At 41.1% G+C, this 18605-nt stretch overlaps 1 protein-coding gene across 1 annotated transcript; it reads right to left on the bottom strand.

Annotated features, from left to right (window-relative positions):
* Positions 1-4647: 4647 nt before the first annotated feature.
* LOC112235773 (polycystic kidney disease protein 1-like 2) lies at positions 4648-18298 on the bottom strand. Its single transcript, XM_024404295.2, has 22 exons — positions 17883-18298; positions 16599-16739; positions 16399-16433; positions 16236-16296; positions 16058-16119; positions 15377-15808; positions 15035-15153; positions 11927-12047; positions 11726-11848; positions 11376-11595; positions 10928-11109; positions 10570-10800; positions 10285-10386; positions 10015-10193; positions 9150-9296; positions 8776-8978; positions 7259-7446; positions 6715-6850; positions 6410-6605; positions 5988-6207; positions 5780-5864; positions 4648-5165 (listed from the first exon to the last, which is right to left on the bottom strand). Exons 6-22 carry the CDS (start codon positions 15494-15496, stop codon positions 5119-5121), a joined length of 2619 nt encoding a protein of 872 aa, XP_024260063.1. The 5' UTR covers positions 15497-15808; positions 16058-16119; positions 16236-16296; positions 16399-16433; positions 16599-16739; positions 17883-18298; the 3' UTR covers positions 4648-5118.
* Positions 18299-18605: the final 307 nt, after the last annotated feature.

The following is an 18605-nucleotide window of genomic DNA, read 5'->3' as shown; positions in this document are numbered from 1 at the left end:
AAGATCAACTAAGACAATTAAGTTACTGTACACAATATATTATTCTTATTACATTCTACCTGAGGACAACACAACTAAGGGTTTTAAAATAGCAAGAATAAAAAGAAAACAACCAATTGGAGAAGGCTGCTTCCCTACCATGAGTCACCCAGGCGGAGGTTGAAGCCCTGAAGCACTCTCCTTTCTGCTCATGGCCAAACTCTATTTTTACTGCGCTAAAGGGGAATTGACTGACTCAATTTAGGTTCAGAGAATATTAATATCCCCTTTTCCAACATTTTATTGGCTGGCAATTCCCCAAGAAATGTACTAAATTAATTTCTCACATAGACTTGAATTCATTAATTTGTGAATGTTATTAAAAACATTCTGCAGAGGGCCCAAATAATTTTAACTGGGGTCAGATATTAGTTTGGAATGGATAACGTTCTGTCTGACCATTGGACCACCCTTGTTGCTGCAGTGGGATTTACCTCTATGGCAATCTCCATTGATACTGAAGCATTGCAGAGGTTAAATGACAGATTACACAAACACACAGATTTTCTCAGGTTCAGCCTTCAGTTCTATGGAGACTCACAAAATGAATGAACACATTATCAACTGCATGTACTGCACAATGGATCTCAAAGCCCTCAGCAGAAATGTCATGTTTTGGTGGAGCTGCCTGTTTCTCATTACCCAGGGATGAATGCAAGGACTTAGATTGTTGTTTTATTTAGCCTTCTTAGTCTTAGAGATAATGTGACCTTGCATACTTTCCTTACAGGGGGTTTGGGCACTACACTGTGTGTGCTAACTAGCAGAGGAAAAAACATATTAACATTGTGGACTGAGAGAGAAAGACAACTATTCAGACTCTAATAGGTTTCTGATGAGGAGAGTTCTGTTCTTTGTCACATCAGACTGTTAAACTGTCACTTCCTTTTCAGCTTCTTATCAGCTGTCAGTTCTAATGTCTGGAATGAGGAGTGAGTGACTCAATTGTTCCAGTCAACATTGTTACCATTATCAATACCAACATCAAAGAATTGTTATCCAAAAATCAACAGTTTGATTTTAAACTGAATAACCATTTGTTGACAACTCCAACATGCCTTTGCTCAGTGAGTTTTTTGGAGACCAAAAAATCAGTAGTAATTATTCTGTTAGGGGTTAGGTTAAATAATCTATGTGTATTGTATTGAGGCATAGGGAAAGTACAAAAGTGGCCTGTCTCTAAGTGCAAGAATGATTCCATAAGGGTTGGATAGGAGTCATTTGTCTGGGGTTAGAACATGTTTATCAAAAATTAATAGAAACCACCTCTCTGGTTCATGATAAGATCACGGTTAAGTTACTATCCAACTGTCTAGTTTCTGTGGGAAGATGGCTTTCCACGTCATAGCAGGAGAGTGGAGTGAAGACAACAGGATGCAGATAGCGGAGTCGTATCTCGAGGACAGAGCGCCATCTGACCCAGACTGGATCATCCTACTGTGACATCTACTGTACTGTAGCTAATAGACTGTAACTCTGTATCCTTATGTCATTCAGCCAAAGCGTCCAAATTGGGTGAAATGAATCTAATTAGATTTTAATTGAATTCTTTGTGTCCATCCTGGAGTTTGTACCAGAAAGTTAGAACCTAACATTTTAAACTGACTTGGACAGAGCTGTTTATTCACATGTGCTGTTGCTGGTCAACTCCTTAGCTTGCAGTGACATACAGAGTTACGAACATGAGTCAGAGGAGTGCTTAGACAATCTCTGCCATGGCATTGAGATACAGTAACTTACATAACTGTCTGGGGTGATATGAGTGTATTCCTAATGGGTGTTACCCTTTCTTTCATAACAATCAGCTGAGCACAGTGAAAGTAGGACTCACGTTCTGATGGGGATGAGGGGAGAACACTGGAATATAACCTTATTTAGGGAAAAACAGTTTCAAAGACATATTGTTTTAATAATTTTGAAAATGTGTTCCAATAAATAAATATATAATACTAAGTGAACCCATAGATACAGTCACCTCCAAAAGTATTTGCACCCTTGACAAAGATGAGCAAAATAGACTGTGTGAAATAAATAATACAAATACTGAGGTTTTATTGTATGCTCATATTAATACGGTTGAAAGAGATTTTGTTGAACCTTTTACTGCAGTGGGCTAAATTAGGGTCACACAGAGTGTTTCTTGGTAGTCTTAAACAAATCTACTTCGAAACAAAAGTATACACCTCACATGGTTATGGGCTTAAAATAGCGAGATACAGTGGGGCAAAAAAGTATTTAGTCAGCCACCAATTGTGCAAGTTCTCCCACTTAAAAAGATGAGAGAGGCCTGTAATTTTCATCATAGGTACACTTCTACTATGACAGACAAAATGAGAAGAAAAAAAATCCAGAAAATCACATCAGGATTTTTAATGAATTTATTTGCAAATTCTGGTGGAAAATAAGTATTTGGTCAATAACAAAAGTTTATCTCAATACTTTGTTATATACCCTTTGTTGGCAATGACAGAGGTCAAACGTTTTCTGTAAGTCTTCACAAGGTTTTCACACACTGTTGCTGGTATTTTGGCCCATTTCTCCATGCAGATCTCCTCTAGAGTAGTGCTGTTTTGGGGCTGTTGCTGGGCAACACGGACTTTCAACTCCCTCCAAAGATTTTCTATGTGGTTGAGATCTGGAGACTGGTTAGGCCACTCCAGGACCTTGAAATGCTTCTTACGAAGCCACTCCTTCATTGCCCGGGCGGTGTGTTTGGGATCATTGTCATGCTGAAAGACCCAGCCACGTTTCATCTTCAATGCCCTTGCTGATGGAAGGAGGTTTTCACTCAAAATCTCACGATACATGGCCCAATTCATTCTTTCCTTTACACGGATCAGTCGTCCTGGTACCTTTGCAGAAAAACAGCCCCAAAGCATGATGTTTCCACCCCCATGCTTCACAGTAGGTATGGTGTTCTTTGGATGCAACTCAGCATTCTTTGTCCTCCAAACACGACGAGTTGAGTTTTTCCCAAAAAGTTATATTTTGGTTTCATCTGACCATATGACATTCTCCCAATCTTCTTCTGGATCATCCAAATGCTCTCTAGCAAACTTCAGACGGGCCTGGACATGTACTGGCTTAAGCAGGGGGACACGTCTGGCACTGCAGGATTTGAGTCCCTGGCGGCGTAGTGTGTTACTGATGGTAGGCTTTGTTATTTTGGTCCCAGCTCTCTGCAAGTCATTCACTAGGTCCCCCCGTGTGGTTCTGGGATTTTTGCTCACCGTTCTTGTGATCATTTTGACCCCACGGGGTGAGATCTTTCGTGGAGCCCCAGACCGAGGGAGATTATCAGTGGTCTTGTATGTCTTCCATTTCCTAATAATTGCTCCCACAGTTGATTTCTTCAAACCAAGCTGCTTACCTAATTGCAGATTCAGTCTTCCCAGCCTGGTGCAGGTCTACAATTTTGTTTCTGGTGTCCTTTGACAGCTCTTTGGTCTTGGCCATAGTGGAGTTTGGAGTGTGACTGTTTGAGGTTGTGGACAGGTGTCTTTTATACTGATAACAAGTTCAAACGGGTGCCATTAATACAGGTAACGAGTGGAGGACAGAGGAGCCTCTTAAAGAAGAAGTTACAGGTCTGTGAGATCCAGAAATCTTGCTTGTTTGTAGGTGACCAAATACTTATTTTCCACCATAATTTGCAAATAAATTCATTAAAAATCCTACAGTGTGATTTTCTATTTTTTTTTTCTCATTTTGTCTGTCATAGTTGAAGTGTACCTATGATGATAATTACATGCCTCTCTCATCTTTTTAAGTGGGAGAACTTGCACAATTGGTGGCTGACTAAATACTTTTTTGCCTCACTGTATACCACTAATCACTATTAGGGCAACAATTAAGAAGTTTAAAACCCCTGGAGGAGTGGTGAACTTGCCTGGTGAAGGACCCAAGAGTGTCGTGTCCCTACTCGCAGTGATGAAGATGGTTTGGGATGAAATAAATGTCCAAGGGCCACAGTTGGAGAATGACAGAACATAACCGGGGGTCACCAAGTCTCCAAATCTACCATTATATGCCACTTCCATGCCAAAAGTCTATTTGGAAGGGTTGCCACCAAGGTGCTATGGTCAGATGAGATGAAAATAGAGGAATTTTGCCACGCACACTAGTGGTGGGTTTGGCTTTGAAAGAAAGATGCATATGCAGAAAATAACCCCATGCCTACTGTAAAATATGGTGGCTGATCTTTGATTTTATGAGGCGGTTTTGCTTCCTGGTCTTGGGGACCTTGTTAAGGTCAACAAACGGTATCATGAACTGTACCAAGTACCAGGACATTTTAGCCAAAAACCTGGTTGCCTCTACTAAGAGGCTGAAACTTGGCTACAAGTGGATCTTCCAGCAAGACAATGACCCCAAGCACACATAAAAATTCACAAAGAAATTATAAATTAACCAAGAAAATCTACATTTTGCAAAGGCCATCTCAGTCTCCGAACTTGAACCCCATTGAAAACCTGTGGTTTGAACTGAAGAGTGCAGTCCAGAGCGCAGACCGAAGGATATCATGGATCTGGAAAGATTATGTATGGAGGAGTGGTCTAAGATCGTTCGCAATGTGTTATTTAATCTCAGAAAACAATTCAATATAGCTCTGGTTTTCTATTATTTATTTGATAGTCTTTTTTTCTCATCTTTATCAAGGGTGACAATGATTTTGGAGGTGACTGTATGTTACTTAAAAGTGCATATAAATGTACAATGTAAAATAATATATCAGCGGTTTGTGATAAAATAAATATAACAGAGTAATTCCATACATTGAGTAACTTCATACAATCCACAGGAATAAAAGTTTCTAACTATCAGCTTATTACTAAATATTACAATTTCAATTATACAGTAGTTTTCAGTACATTCATACATATTATGCCTTATACATTTCTTATAAGATAAGAGTAACAAGTATTCAATAAAAACATAACTATATTTTAAAAGAACTCATTCTCAGTTTGCCACGTTGATAGTCAGTGCAGCAGAGCAGAGGATGTCTGTTGTAGGGCATCAGGTCTTCCAACCCCATCGATCCTCTGGAGACAGCATGTAGAGCTAAATTGTGGTTCTTCAGTGTATCTCTCTACCGGAGTACAATTTACACATCTCCTGTTGTTCTGTAAGACAGATAAGACAGGCCTCTTTGTGAGGACTTTTCTTTTCAACATCTCAGAAGGGAAGCTCAACAGAACCCCTGTGAGCCTGACATGGTGTGGCATACTAACACAGGTTTTAGATATTTGTACCTTTATTTGACCAGCTTAGTCTCAACGATATTAAACATATATTTTACACTAGAGGCCTGGCCAAAATGGCAGCAAAACACTATGCTTCTCCTACTATCTGAGAGTAAAACAGACTTAGAGCTCTATTCCAGTCTAAAATGCATATACCATTAATTATGCTGAACAGACAGGTTTCAATAGTTTGACAGAAGCCATTCATATCCAAGACTTGTTGTATATCTGCACAAGAGTAGGCGTGGGCATGAAAAAAATGACATTTTCTCTCTACGACAGTCCTTTTAGATACTGAATTTAACCCTTCTCTCTCTGTAAAACCCTTCATCAACACTGAGAGTTGGGTTGATGTCATTTTGTAATTGCCTTTTCAGAGTACTAGTACTGACAAACCCAGATCAATTATGCCTTTGTAAAACTGACACTAAGGTAAAGCATAAGGGTTTTGTGAGAGCTCTGTACAGTAGGTCTTCTGTGGTAGAGGATCTTACCTTTCAGGAGTAGTCCAACCTCCTCACTGTCTTCTACTGCCACTGGTTTGAGGAGGAGGGCAAAGAAGATCGCCATTCCAATTACCTGAGAATAAACCCAAGAATCAAACAAAATTCTTGTTTTTACATCTGCTGATGATTGACTGATTGATTGAACAGAACTTCAGGACTATGTTCTTCATGTAAGATATAGCGCCCCTGGTCTTACCTTAAGAGGCTGCAGGATGAAGATGCTCTGGAAGAGGGACATGGCCAGAGAGATAACCCACTGGATGGATTTCTCCCTCCCATAGGCAAAGCCATACATCAGGGTAAAGTATGTGGACACCACACTGATGGAGACGAGCAAGAACCAGCCCACAAACACAAACCACCAGGGCAGCCAGCAGCTTGAGCTTTTCCTTTTCTCCCTAGCAACATGGGGAGGACTGGGAGAGGAGGCACAGAGGAAACACAGGTATGTTTAGGTACTTGGTCAGAGTAATGTATGACAACGATATTCACACAAATACCAAGCAATTAAACTTGATTGGAAATTGAGAGGAAGGGAATGACGTGTAAAGTTCTTTTTTGAAAAGCTTTTAATTCCGCTATTTATATTCCCTTCTCTGCACAGGTATATTGTCCAACCTGTAAGCCACGTGGCTGGTAAAAACCATCTCGGACGTCTTCTGCTGCAGGTGGACGGTGTTCAGGATGTGTTGACGGGCCTCTGGGGTGGGGAAGGCACTCTCATCCAGCCGCTCCAGGCACATGGACAGGTGGTGGAGGAAGTACAGGACAAACTTGCTGCAGTAGACCCAGTGTGGGTCACCCTCACTCGACCCTAGTGATACGTAGGCAAACGCATCAAATCTTAGGACATCTCCAACAATTACAATGACGTCAACACCTGTGTGACTTGTAAGGTTGCTCTTGCAGTGTCAGTGAAGCACCTTGCATAAGCTGAATGACCCCTTGCACTCTGCCCAAGGCTGAGCAAAGGTCATCGCATGACTCCAGCTTCTTCTCTAGCTCAGGCACTTTGTTCTTCTGGCTCTTACAGAGCAGATTCACCATCTCCTCTGTGTCCTAGATAAGGACGTAGCACACAGGAATACAGTACTTAAGGACAGAACATACATAAACACAGTTGCTAGTACCAATCTTAATAATGTATGTAGTTCTGTCTTTGAGGCTGTTCTTGTCTAATTCTGTTTTGTATTATGTCATTCTGTATTATGTTTCATGTTTTGTGTGGACCCCAGGAAGAGTAGCTGCTGCTATTGCAACAGATAATGGGGATCCTAATAAAATACCAAATACCAATCTTAATGGTTGCTATAACCAGTAAGATATTGTATGGCCTTGGAGTTAAGAAAAAAGGAAGGCCCAGCTGAAAGGAATAAACGATGGGAGGGTTTGAAGGATATAGACAAAGTATGGAGCAGAACTATAACACAGCAGCAACACTTTATTTTGAAAATGGTAAGAGAGGACCTTAAGAATGGTTGGCATGGTAACAGCAAGGGGTTTCAGGCCCTGCATATCGTGGTTCTTCTCCTTTGGTTGGGCAACCCGCGACTTGATACTGCGGAATATGGTGATGATGAGGATGTTGATGGGGAACATGAGCAAACCGCTTTCCACCCCCACCATGATCTCCTCCCAAGTGACCTCCAGCGAACCTGGGACATGAAAGCACACACCATTATGGAGTCAAGGCACAATAACAGAGGCTATATCACTCAATCTATCATTCAATGTCTGAACACTTGTTGTGTTGTTCTGGGTCAAGTATTCCTTAGCCGTATGAAAGGTTTATCAAGGGCTTGGGGTCATTGAATAACCACTCTGTGCTGTGTGACATGGTCGTTCAGGTCTGGATAGTCAAAGGAATGTGGCTGAAACGTTGTCTATTGAAGGGTTATGAAGAGCCATCCACTGCCTACAACTACTAGTCCTTGTAACTCTGTGAACACCAAGGAGAAAAGAGCCTTGAGTGGGACCTTGCACTTATAATTGAGACCAGTCCTTGTCTTTGATACTTGACGCAGCTGCATCTAAAAGTCTGATATGTTACCATCCATATTGCAGGCTGATCGTAGTTCCCATGTACTGCACTGCTCTCTTTTTACTGTAGAAAAAAACTTTTTCCGTTAGCCAAAATGTCCCATTTCTATTTGAGTGGAGAGTAAAATTGCCCATCCTTATCAGATGCAGCTCATTATTGCCCATCCTTAGAGGCAGCTCATTATTTCCCATCCTTATCAGAGGCAGCTCATTATTTCCCATCCTTATCAGAGGCAGCTCATTATTTCCCATCCTTATCAGAGGCAGCTCATTATTTCCCATCCTTATCAGAGGCAGCTCATTAGATGTGGGCTCAGATATGAACGGCACAGTCACAAAAGAGGACTGATTGACTCACCATCAAGGACTTATCCAGTACAATGTTGTATCTCTATTGATAGAATCATTTGTATGTTGTAAGATAATGGCTAAAGTGTTCCACTCTGAAATTGTATAATAGTGTGAAATGTTTGAGAATCATAAGAACATAATATGAGGATGTGTGTAGCTCTGTTAGAATTATAATAATTGGGTATTATAGTCTTTAGTAGGGATGTAAGCAGAGTGAAGTTGTAAAACAGATCACAGAAAAACCTTCAGAGGTTTTCTAACCGAGAGGGCCCCAACGGGGGAGGGGAAGTGAAAGCCTTGAAGAATGAGACAAGATTGATGGTTCTTTCTCTACAATGTGGCTAGTGGAAAAGGACTGGTTGTTTGAGTTGGGAGTAGCCTAAAGAGAGGAATGTGAGAGTGTATTATAAAAGGACTTGGGTCCTCATTTTTGTCTTTAGAGCTCTCATGAATAAACCACAAATAACCTTTTTTACAGAATCTGAGTCTTTGCCTAATTTCTATTGACCCTAGCTTTACAACCTAGGGGAAATTAGTCAAAGCGATAGTATCATCATTGAGATTGAAAATTCTCGTAACATCTATGGACTTACCAATGGTGAAGATGACAGGAGACTGCTGGTTTTTGGGGATTTTCCAGAAGGCGATGTTGATGGCCATGGTGCAGAGCAGGAGGCTCATGCAGCAGGACACCCTCTGTGCTCGGGTGAACGGGCTACGCCAGGGAGGGTCTACGATGGACACCCAGATGTGCTGGTCTCTAAAGCCTGACGACGTCCTGGTCTGGAAAATATTTCTGGGACATAGAAAGTGTGGGACATTTAAAGGAATTACATTGGAAAAGTAGACGAGGATACAAGGGTTCAGAATTAATCTCCATGACACATTGCAAGATGTTTGATCTAGCCTAGAAATCCTCTACATACTGTACATGTTGTAACATTGTATTCTACCAGTGGTCAGTCACCTAAAGCTTCTGATCTCATTCTTCTTGGCAGCGTTGAGGGTCTTCTTGGTCAGCCCCTCCCCCCTGTCGGAGCTCAGCCATGATGAGGATAGGAAATGCCAAACCTTCTGTCTCTGCAGGTCTTGGATCGTCACCTTGTTGAGATACCTGGTGGGAGGAAACGTGACGTTACACTCAGGAAACTGCTTATTATTCCCTGTGTAGAGAAATAGATTCTTCAAAGTTCCAGTGCAGTCAAAAATGTGATTTCCCTGTGTTTTATATTTCCACATTATGAGGTTGGAATAATACTGTGAAATTGATGATAATGCCTTTTTAGTGTAAGAACTGTTTAAAAATACATTTCAGCCTGTTTTGGTGGGATGGAGTTTTGGCCTACCTGGGGACAACAGATCAATAAGAAATAGAGTTCCAAACCTCTCTGTTAATAACGGCTAGCTTTCCGCTTCCCACTCCGAAGAAGCTATTTTGTTTCTTATTGACAATTTAATTGAAAACAATCACAGTAAGGTACTTAATTGTTACCCAGAAATTAGTTGATATTGAGATAAATACGGCAGCATTGAACCTTTAAGACAGGTATTAAACAGGAGGAGAGGAGGTGACAAGGTGAGGAGGCAAGGATGATATTTTGAAGTGTCATTGTGATGAAACTCTACCAGGTCTCCTGTGGTGAGTGGAGCAAAGCTTGATAATGTCACACCTAAACTACTTTAACAGCCCAGTATTTATAGGTCCTAGTTGTCTTGCAGATTCTGAACCAAACCTAAGAGTTCAGTGTGCCACATATCATTTTAAACATGACTTGACCTTAAACAAGTCACAATAATTACAGGGAGGATGTGTCATCTGCCCTGGTGCTTACCAGGAGGGGTGCCCCCCAGAGTTGTCATGGCACAGCTGGATGCACGTCAGCTCCCCCAGGGGAAACGGTGTGGTCACCAGGAACAAGTCCACACCCCTTCTCTCAAATACTGGTTTATCAGGGTCACTTAGGTGGTGGGGCTCACTCTCTCCCTGTGTACCCACCAACTTGACTGTCACCTACATAAAAACAGACTCTAATTAGCTAATTCCTATGCTAAGTAAACTGACCACATAATGAAGGATCTACTCAGTTACCACCCCATCTTACATTGGCAGAGGTACCCGCCCCTCTCCGACTGCCAGTCTGGACATTCAGTAGGTAGTTATAATTGGCACATGGGTGGTTATCCTTCAGGAGTGTCATCTTCCTCTGTGAACAAAAAAAGTGTTTCAGTGAGTGTATGTGCGTGTGTATGTGTATGTGCGTGTGTATGTGCGTGTGTATGTCTATGTGTATGTGTGTGTGTGCGTGTGTATGTCTATGTGTATGTGTGTGTGTGTGCGTGTGTGAGCGTGTGTGTATTTGTGTTTGTACACGCCTTGATAAACTCACCCTGGTGAGGGCCCTCCTGTCTGCATAGCAGGCCCAGAGCAGAGTGACCAGGTACAGGCCAAAGAAGGCAGAGAGCAACGCCACCACCACATAGTTCTCATTCACTGTGGCAAAGTACTGAGCTGTGAGCGACACGTCTACGTAGTTGGGCATCACAAAGAAAGAGCTCCCAAACGATGTCAGGTGGTTACACAGACAATGTGTCATCCTGGGAGTTGACTGTATACCCACCTAAAACAAGACAACACAGACAAACGCCTTCGCAATATCACAAACACATTTCGATGCTTACCAATTAGGTTTGTTCATACTCTGTTGGAGACAAAGGAGGGATAGGGCTCATTAATAGCAGCCTCACCCAGCAGCCAGCTATGCTCCATGTCAGCTGTTTAGTGTTCCAGTACATGCACTTAGTAGTGAAGGTGGTGATCTGTAGTGTCAATCCTTTGCTCCAGGTTGAGTTAAACAGACTGGCATTCACATACCAGGTGCCTGTTCCCTTTTCCAACATCTCAGGGGTGACCAGCCAGCGATAACCCTCTGAAAGACCACAATAGGCTATGAACATGGATCACTCTGTACCACCCAGGCTAAGAAAGAAAACCAACAATACCTTTTGAGAGCCCAACCTCCAATTACAGTGTGAAATGTCAGACAGACATGTCTTAAAGCTTGTGAATCACCATGAATATCAAAGCATTATGTGAATCTATGTACATACCAGACAGCTAGAATGACTGAAAGCAGTAGCACACTGGGTGTAATGTTATGCAAAGGGTAACTATGGTGATGGAGTCCTCCTCTACCTGTGTGTCTCAGGACGGTGCGGTGTTTATAGTGGGTGTCATTGGGTGGGGAGCCCAGGCCCAGCAGCAGTTCTATGGACACATTGACACTGGGCTCTACGGTGAATATGACTGTGATGTTGGGGTCCGTAGTGTTGAAAGAGGTCCCAACCTGAGCCCCTTCCTCCAAGGATACAGTTATACCAGAGAGCACAGGAGCATCTGGGCGTGGCAGAACGATCTATAGAGAAGGGAGAGAAACAGCCAAACCTATTTGCATTCATGGTTCCCTCATCTCTGTTAGGGAAATGAGGATGGAATGACAGCAGGCTAAAGTTAATGTAGTTGGCCTGTTCTATCCTGTAGCCTACCTCAATTAGCTCTGTCAAGTTTTCTACACTGATTTCCGTCAATCCATCCCTTAGTACAAGAGAACACACTGTTCCTGTGATGTTTTCAGTCGACGGATATGGGTTGCCCATAAAAATGGTCATCTGAGAGGAATAAAAGAATATCTGAATAAAATACTATTTGCACAACGAAACAACATCAATGTTGTTTACCGTACACACCTGCACATTAACAACTGAGTGGTTTTCCAGAGAGGACTGTAATGCTGAGAAAGATGGAAGTTTGATGTATGCATCGTCGTCTGACCCGAGAACCTTGTTATGCATTTGTGATTGGGTGAGGCTGAGGAAGACAAGAAGACAAGCGTCAGACAGCTTACATTCAAGTAGAGGACAGCAAGATGCATAGTTATACAAAAAAGGTGCTGAGTAGAACCATAAAGGGTTCATTGGTTTGTCCCCATAGGGGAACCCTTTTTGGTGCAAGTTAGAACCCTTTATGAAGGGTTCTGCATAGAACCCTCTATGAAGGGTTCTGCCAATAACTATTTTATCCTCTAAAGGTTCTACCGAGAACCCTTATATCTTTGAAGAGTTCTTACTAGAACCTCAATGAACGGTTTCCACCAGTCTTATTAGCCTTTAAAATGAATCTCTGTATGACAATACTTTATATGTTTCATAAGGCCTTTCTTTGAGGGCTTTGTTATACCCTAAGTGTTGTTAAGAAATTCCAGTTTTACAGGCCACATTAGGTCAGCAAGTCACATTATGCTGGTTTGCAAAGTAAGGTGTAGTTCTTATTGGAGTCCAGCCAGAGTGAGGATATCCAACAATCAACACTTTTAATCTCCCGCAATTTGCATTGAGAATGACTGCCAGGGTTGGAAAGATTGATTATTGGGACTACCTACATCATCTAAACTGGAACAACCATCTCAGAAATTAGTGAAATTAGTCCAACTTCTAACAGATTGAATTCGTTTGGTAAAATGTATGCTATTTATCTTTGTGTAGCATAAGATTAATCAACCAATCAATGCACAAGCAAAAACACAGATATTGAAACAAACAATTCTGAAAATCAACCTGCAATAGAGCATGCTGAGAAATATGATAATGAGTGGTGTGGTTTTGAGTGTTTTCCTCTCCAGTCGTGGCCAAAGGTTTTGAGAATGACACAAATAATAATTTTCACAAAGTCTGCTGCCTCAGTGTCTTTAGATATTTTTTGTCAGATGTTAATATGGAATAGTGAAGTATAGTTACAAGAATTTCATAAGTGTCAAAGGATTTTATTGACAATTACAATAAGTTGATGCAGAGTCAATATTTGCAGTGTTGACCTTTCTTTTCAAGACCTCTGCAAACCACCCTGGCATGCTGTCAATTAACTTCTGGGCCACATCCGGACTGATGGCAGCCCATTCTTGCATAATCAGAGTTTGTCAAACCCAATTTGTGGGTTTTTGTTTGTCCACCAGCCTCTTGAGGATTGACCACAAGTTCTCAATGGGATTAAGGTCTGGGGAGTTTCCTGGCCATGGACCCAAAATATTTATGTTTTGTTCCCAGAGCCACTTAGTTATCACTTTTGCCTTATGGCAAGGTGCTCCGTCATGCTGGAAAAGGCATTGTTTGTCACCAAACTGTTCCTGGATGGTTGGGAGAAGTTGCTCTCAGAGGATGTGGTTGGTATCATTCTTTATTCATGGCTGTGTTCTTAGGCAAAATTGTGAGTGAGCCCACTCCCTTGGCTGAGAAGCAACCCCACACATGAATGGTCTCAGGATGCTTTACTGTTGGCATGACAGGACTGATGGTAGCGCTCACCTTGACTTCTCTGGACAAGCTTTTTTCCAGATGCCCCAAACAATCGGAAAGGGGATTCATCAGAGAAAATGACTTTACCCCAGTCCTCAGCAGTCCAATCACTGTACCTTTTGCAGAATATCAGTCTCTCCCTGATGTTTTTCCTGGAGAGAAGTGGCTTATTTGCTGCCCTTCTTGACACCAAGCCATCCTCCAAAAGTCTTCAGGGGCGCCCTGAAGCCTTCTTCACAACAATTGAACCTCTCTCCGTGAAGATCTTCATGATCAGATAAATGGTTGATTTAGGGGCAATCTTACTGGCGGCAATATCCTTGCCTGTGAAGCCCTTTTTGTGCAAAGCAATGATGATGGCACTTGTTTCCTTGCAGGTAACCATGGTTGACAGAGGAAGAACAATGATTCCAAGCACCAACCTCCTTTTGAAGCTTCGAGTCTGTTATTCGAACTCAATCAGCATGACATCGTGATATCCATCCTTGTCCTCGTCAACACTCACGCCTGTGTTAACGAGAAAATCCCTGACATGATGTCAGCTGGTCCTTTTGTTACAGGGCTGAAATGCAGTGGAAATGTTTTTTGGGGGATTCAGTTCATTTGCATGGCAAAGAGGGACTTTGCAATTAATTGCAATTCATCTTCATAACATTCTGGAGCATATGCAAAATTGCCATCATACAAACTGAGGCAGCAGACTGTGAAAATTTATATTTGTGTCATTCTCAAAACTTTTGGCCACGACTGTACACAGAGTAAAAATGACACAATCATACTCGACTCTGGTTATTAACACCAACACTGGGGATCTTTTACACCACTGAGTGTTACGTTAATTGAACTCCTGAATCACTAGAAAGGCTACACTTAAAAATCAACACTAAGTAAAACTGGCCAATTTGCTGTGTACCGTACAATATAATACTGGTTCACCTACTCTCTGCTCAATAAAATCACAGAAAATACTGGCAAAGATACCAACTATGTCAGTACTGTATATGTACAAGTATTAATGGAATACCAGATGCAGTAAATACACAAATATTGACATATGGGTGGTTTAAAACCTCACACATACATTTTTAAATTGATCAGATTACTCAAATTCCAGATGTTAAAGTTTAAGGACTGAGGTAAACACTAATGCTCAGGAAATATTTTAATGGAAGAAAGAAAAAAAAGAAGAAAAAAGGTTATTCAGATTCAGAAGGGTTCTATGCAGAAGAACCCTTCTTGACTTCCAAGGAATCTGTCTTGCCTTCCAAACAATCATCAAATAACCCTTTCTTCCAGAAAATGGTTCGTAGGATGAAAACGGTTCTAGGTAGAACTCTTTGCCTTACAAAGAAATTTTCTCTTTCAAAAAGGTTTCTTCAAAAAACTATTCTTGGTAGAACCATTTCCTTGTGCAAAGAACCCTTTTAGAACCCTTTTTCTACGAATTTAGAATTGGCGGCTATACCAATGAGTGAGATGATGGAGGCCCAGGTGTTAAACACTAACCTGATCTGGTAGATGCTGCCTGTTGGGTGCTTCACGATGAAGGCCTCATTTAGTTCTGTGGTCATTACTAAGCTTACCGCCTTATAAATCTCAAAGGTCAAATCAAACATTTCCTTGTCCTGTTTGAAGACAGCAGAGCATCAGCAAAATGCCCTCTCTATTGTCATATGTCACAACACTAAAAACATCTATATGTTTACAGTATGTACAGCACATGAGGTTTAGAGTATGGACATTAGGTTTTCAGTATGTACAGTACATTAGGTTTTCAGTATGTAATCCAACATTTACATTTTACGTGCACCTACTGTGGTACAACTATGCGATCATTGCTTGACCCACCACTTTAGTGTCACTGTCCTCGCTACATCTTTTCATTTTGAGGAGTATGACACCCCCAGCACAGTTGATGAGGAGGCTAGCTGTTGTGTTGTCTAATCTCAAAGCACTTGGAAACAGCATCTGTGTTCCATGTAGTAGAAGCTCAAGGTACTTTTTCTGCTGGGGGAGGGTACAGGTTAGGTCCAAATTGACCAGATACAACAGTATCACTTATTTAATTACATTCACTGTTTGCTGATTTGATAATAATATATCTCTGTGGTGAGAGAGAGCACTTTGACGGAAAGTTCCAGTGGCCCTAAACTCTGTCATCTACTCCACTGACCACACCCAACTTAATACATGTCCATGGTCATTGTGATGCTTTACCCCGTTGGCGTCTGTAGGCTCTCCTATAGCCTTTTCCATTCTTTCCAGTTCCATCTGAGCCTCCTGAAACAAAACAGAGGATATGACTGCAAAACTACCAACCACTGAAAACTATAATTGTGTCAATGCTTTGATAGCAAAAAGTGCTTTGAAAATCCCACTGGGCACACACTGGTTGAATCAACGTTGTTTCCATGTAATTTGAACAAAACTATGTTGAACCAACGTGGAATAGACAATGAATTGACGTCTGTGCACAATGGGATGTGACAAAATATCACACTGCACTTTTAACACCGCAACATTTCTGACCTTGAGGAGCTCATCCATCTTGGTCACTTGTTTCTCCATGCTAGACAGACTCCTTGACATACCTGTAGGATGACAAGGAGAGGAGAGAGAGAAAGAGAGAGAGACGTTTAGTTTGTGGAAGTAAATGGTTGGTTGAAACCGTGAAACAAATTTGCCATCATACTTTACACCAACTTACGGTTTACTTTAATTTGACGGCTTCTCCAGTGTCTTGATTTGCCACTTGCTCCCTGTTTGTCCTACAAAAATCAACAGGAACCATTCATATTCACAATAACGTTACTGACGCTGCACCATAGGATTACACCAACTGATAAAGGCCACTAATAAAAGCCACTTACCATACTCTTTGATGCATTTGTAGAGATATTAAAAACTGTAGAACAAGAATTGTACAGCACAGATTTCATTCATTATATCAGTGAGGCCTCTACACTATTGTTAAATAACGAGAGAAAATGCTGCAGCATATCTGCTTACAATAAGGATCAGGACACATTTTTTAAAACATGTTAAAATGGGGTTATTGAAGGTGCTGTACCCAGGGTGCAGAGGAAGCCACGCTGAGCGCTGCAGTTGGTTGAGGTCACCAGCTGAAAGGGATCCATCATCACATAGGTGCAGAGGAGCGGGACCCTCCCATTACTCTTAGAAGTACCAGTCTCTCCTGTAGCATTATACACTACAGACACATGAGACAATTATTGAAAAGCTATGAAATTGACTGTTTTCCATATAACACTGGTATTTTAACATTCGGTTTTCCAACAAAAATGTATCATTTAAAATGTCCTTATATTATAGCTGACGGATCGAGTATGAAAGCCTGGTTCTAAGTTTTCCCTATGGCTATGTTCCAAGACAGGTGGAAATAGGTCTCATTACATAAAAATAATGGATTTCCTGACATCATTTGACACTGATAATCTATCTATAGTGAAGACGTGCCTCACAACTGGTAACTGTCAGGGTTTCCAGTTAAGACAAAGTGCCTCTGTACAGCTCATGAATTCCACGAAGACCATAAGCAGTGGCTTAATTAAGATCACTCAACTTTATCATTGAATTACAAAATCTATTCCATTTTCATGGTTCACAGAGAGCTTAAAGCTGCAATCAGCAGTTGAAACAATAACAAAGTGTACTCCCCGCCACTGTTTTACTAAAAAGCTAAGGGATGGGGCTGGAGAAATGTACCCACTGGGCAAAAACTGGTTGAATCAATGTTGTTCCCACATCATTTCAACAGAAGAATGTCATGTGATGAAGTTGAATCAATGTAGAAAACTGACTGAATTTTGAAAAAAGTCATCAATGTAAGAGCATTTTGTCTTTTTTTCACCCAACATGAAGTCAATGACATGGTGATATTTTTTGTTATTTTACACTGAAATCATGTTAGTTGACAAATTTAAATCAAAACTTGACATTGAACTGATATCTGTGCCCAGTGGGTAACCACTCTCAAATTCATAGACAGAGCTATGAATGCAAGGACTCACAATCCATGATATCAACATTATAGTTTAAAAAATGTGTTGAGGCTATACAGTGTTTGTTTACATTTAGTTTGTTTACAAACATTGGAGTAAAACAAGCTTATATTTTGAGTTCTGATGGGGTACGACACTTGAACTGAGCTCATATTATTCAAGAATCAATGGGTACATTTCATTCATTTATATGTCCAAAAATGGATGTAACTTCAATTAGAGCTATAGAGAAATCAGTATCAAACAAATCCTCTGACACAGTGGAGCCCTGGAACCATAGTATAGAGTGGTTTACTAGTATTTTCTAGTGGGTTACCAGTATTTTTACTCACCGATCACTGGCCCCTGGTACTGCCCTATAACACCCTTAGCCACCCACCAAGTGAGGTTTTTTGTGTGTCTCTCTTTCGAGAAGTCCTGAAGGAAGCTCTTGGTCTTGCAATTCAGATCCCTCAGAAGTTTCCCTCCTCGTTCTTTGCAGGACTCCTGGGCTTGAGACCAGCTCTTTGGCTTTTGAGAAAACTCATAGGCCATATTCTCGAACACATGTTTGAATTCTATAGAAGTGGTATTATCTGCATCCTCTTCACTGCATGCTGTACTGGCCGTAGATACAATCCCCACAGAAATCCACAAAAACAAAGAGGCTCGTATGAACAAATCCATTATAGATGGTAGAGTTATGATAGCCTACAATCTGCAACAAGTACTGATCTCAGAATAAAGGCAGACTCTGCCCATCTTATGGAAATTAGAAAGCTTTCTTTCGAAAAAACTGTGAATACACTCTTACTACATTAGGAAAATCACTACAGACACTCAAACAACATGCAAAGTGAAAAAGTGCCTTTACGTCACTCAATTGTAGAAATTTTGAAGAAAAACCTTTCTCAATCTACTTCACTTTACAAGTCAATTTGATGTAGCCAAGGACTAATATTGACATTGAACAGGGTTGTAACAATACATCTTTGGTTTTCAATTGGCTTATGAGCAATCCCTTAATTTTGAACATCTTATTTGTGCAAATTTACTCAGTGAATTACTAGAGTTAC

The sequence above is a fragment of the Oncorhynchus tshawytscha genome, linkage group LG12 (assembly GCF_018296145.1).
Source record: "Oncorhynchus tshawytscha isolate Ot180627B linkage group LG12, Otsh_v2.0, whole genome shotgun sequence".
In the NCBI taxonomy this organism is placed as follows: domain Eukaryota; kingdom Metazoa; phylum Chordata; class Actinopteri; order Salmoniformes; family Salmonidae; genus Oncorhynchus; species Oncorhynchus tshawytscha.
Note: the sequence above shows the minus strand (reverse complement) of the source record. Positions and strands in the feature narration are given on the sequence as shown.

Excerpts from the sequence above, each read along its gene's own strand:
- LOC112235773 (XM_024404295.2), bottom strand. The coding sequence starts at position 15,496 with ATGCTGTTTCCAAGTGCTTTGAGATTAGACAACACAACAGCTAGCCTC. Across the intron at positions 10,801-10,927 it reads GGAGCATAGCTGGCTGCTGG|GTGGGTATACAGTCAACTCC; the intron begins GTGAGGCTGCTA and ends GTCTTGTTTTAG. Across the intron at positions 9,297-10,014 it reads TCTGGGGGGCACCCCTCCTG|GTATCTCAACAAGGTGACGA; the intron begins GTAAGCACCAGG and ends TCCTCCCACCAG.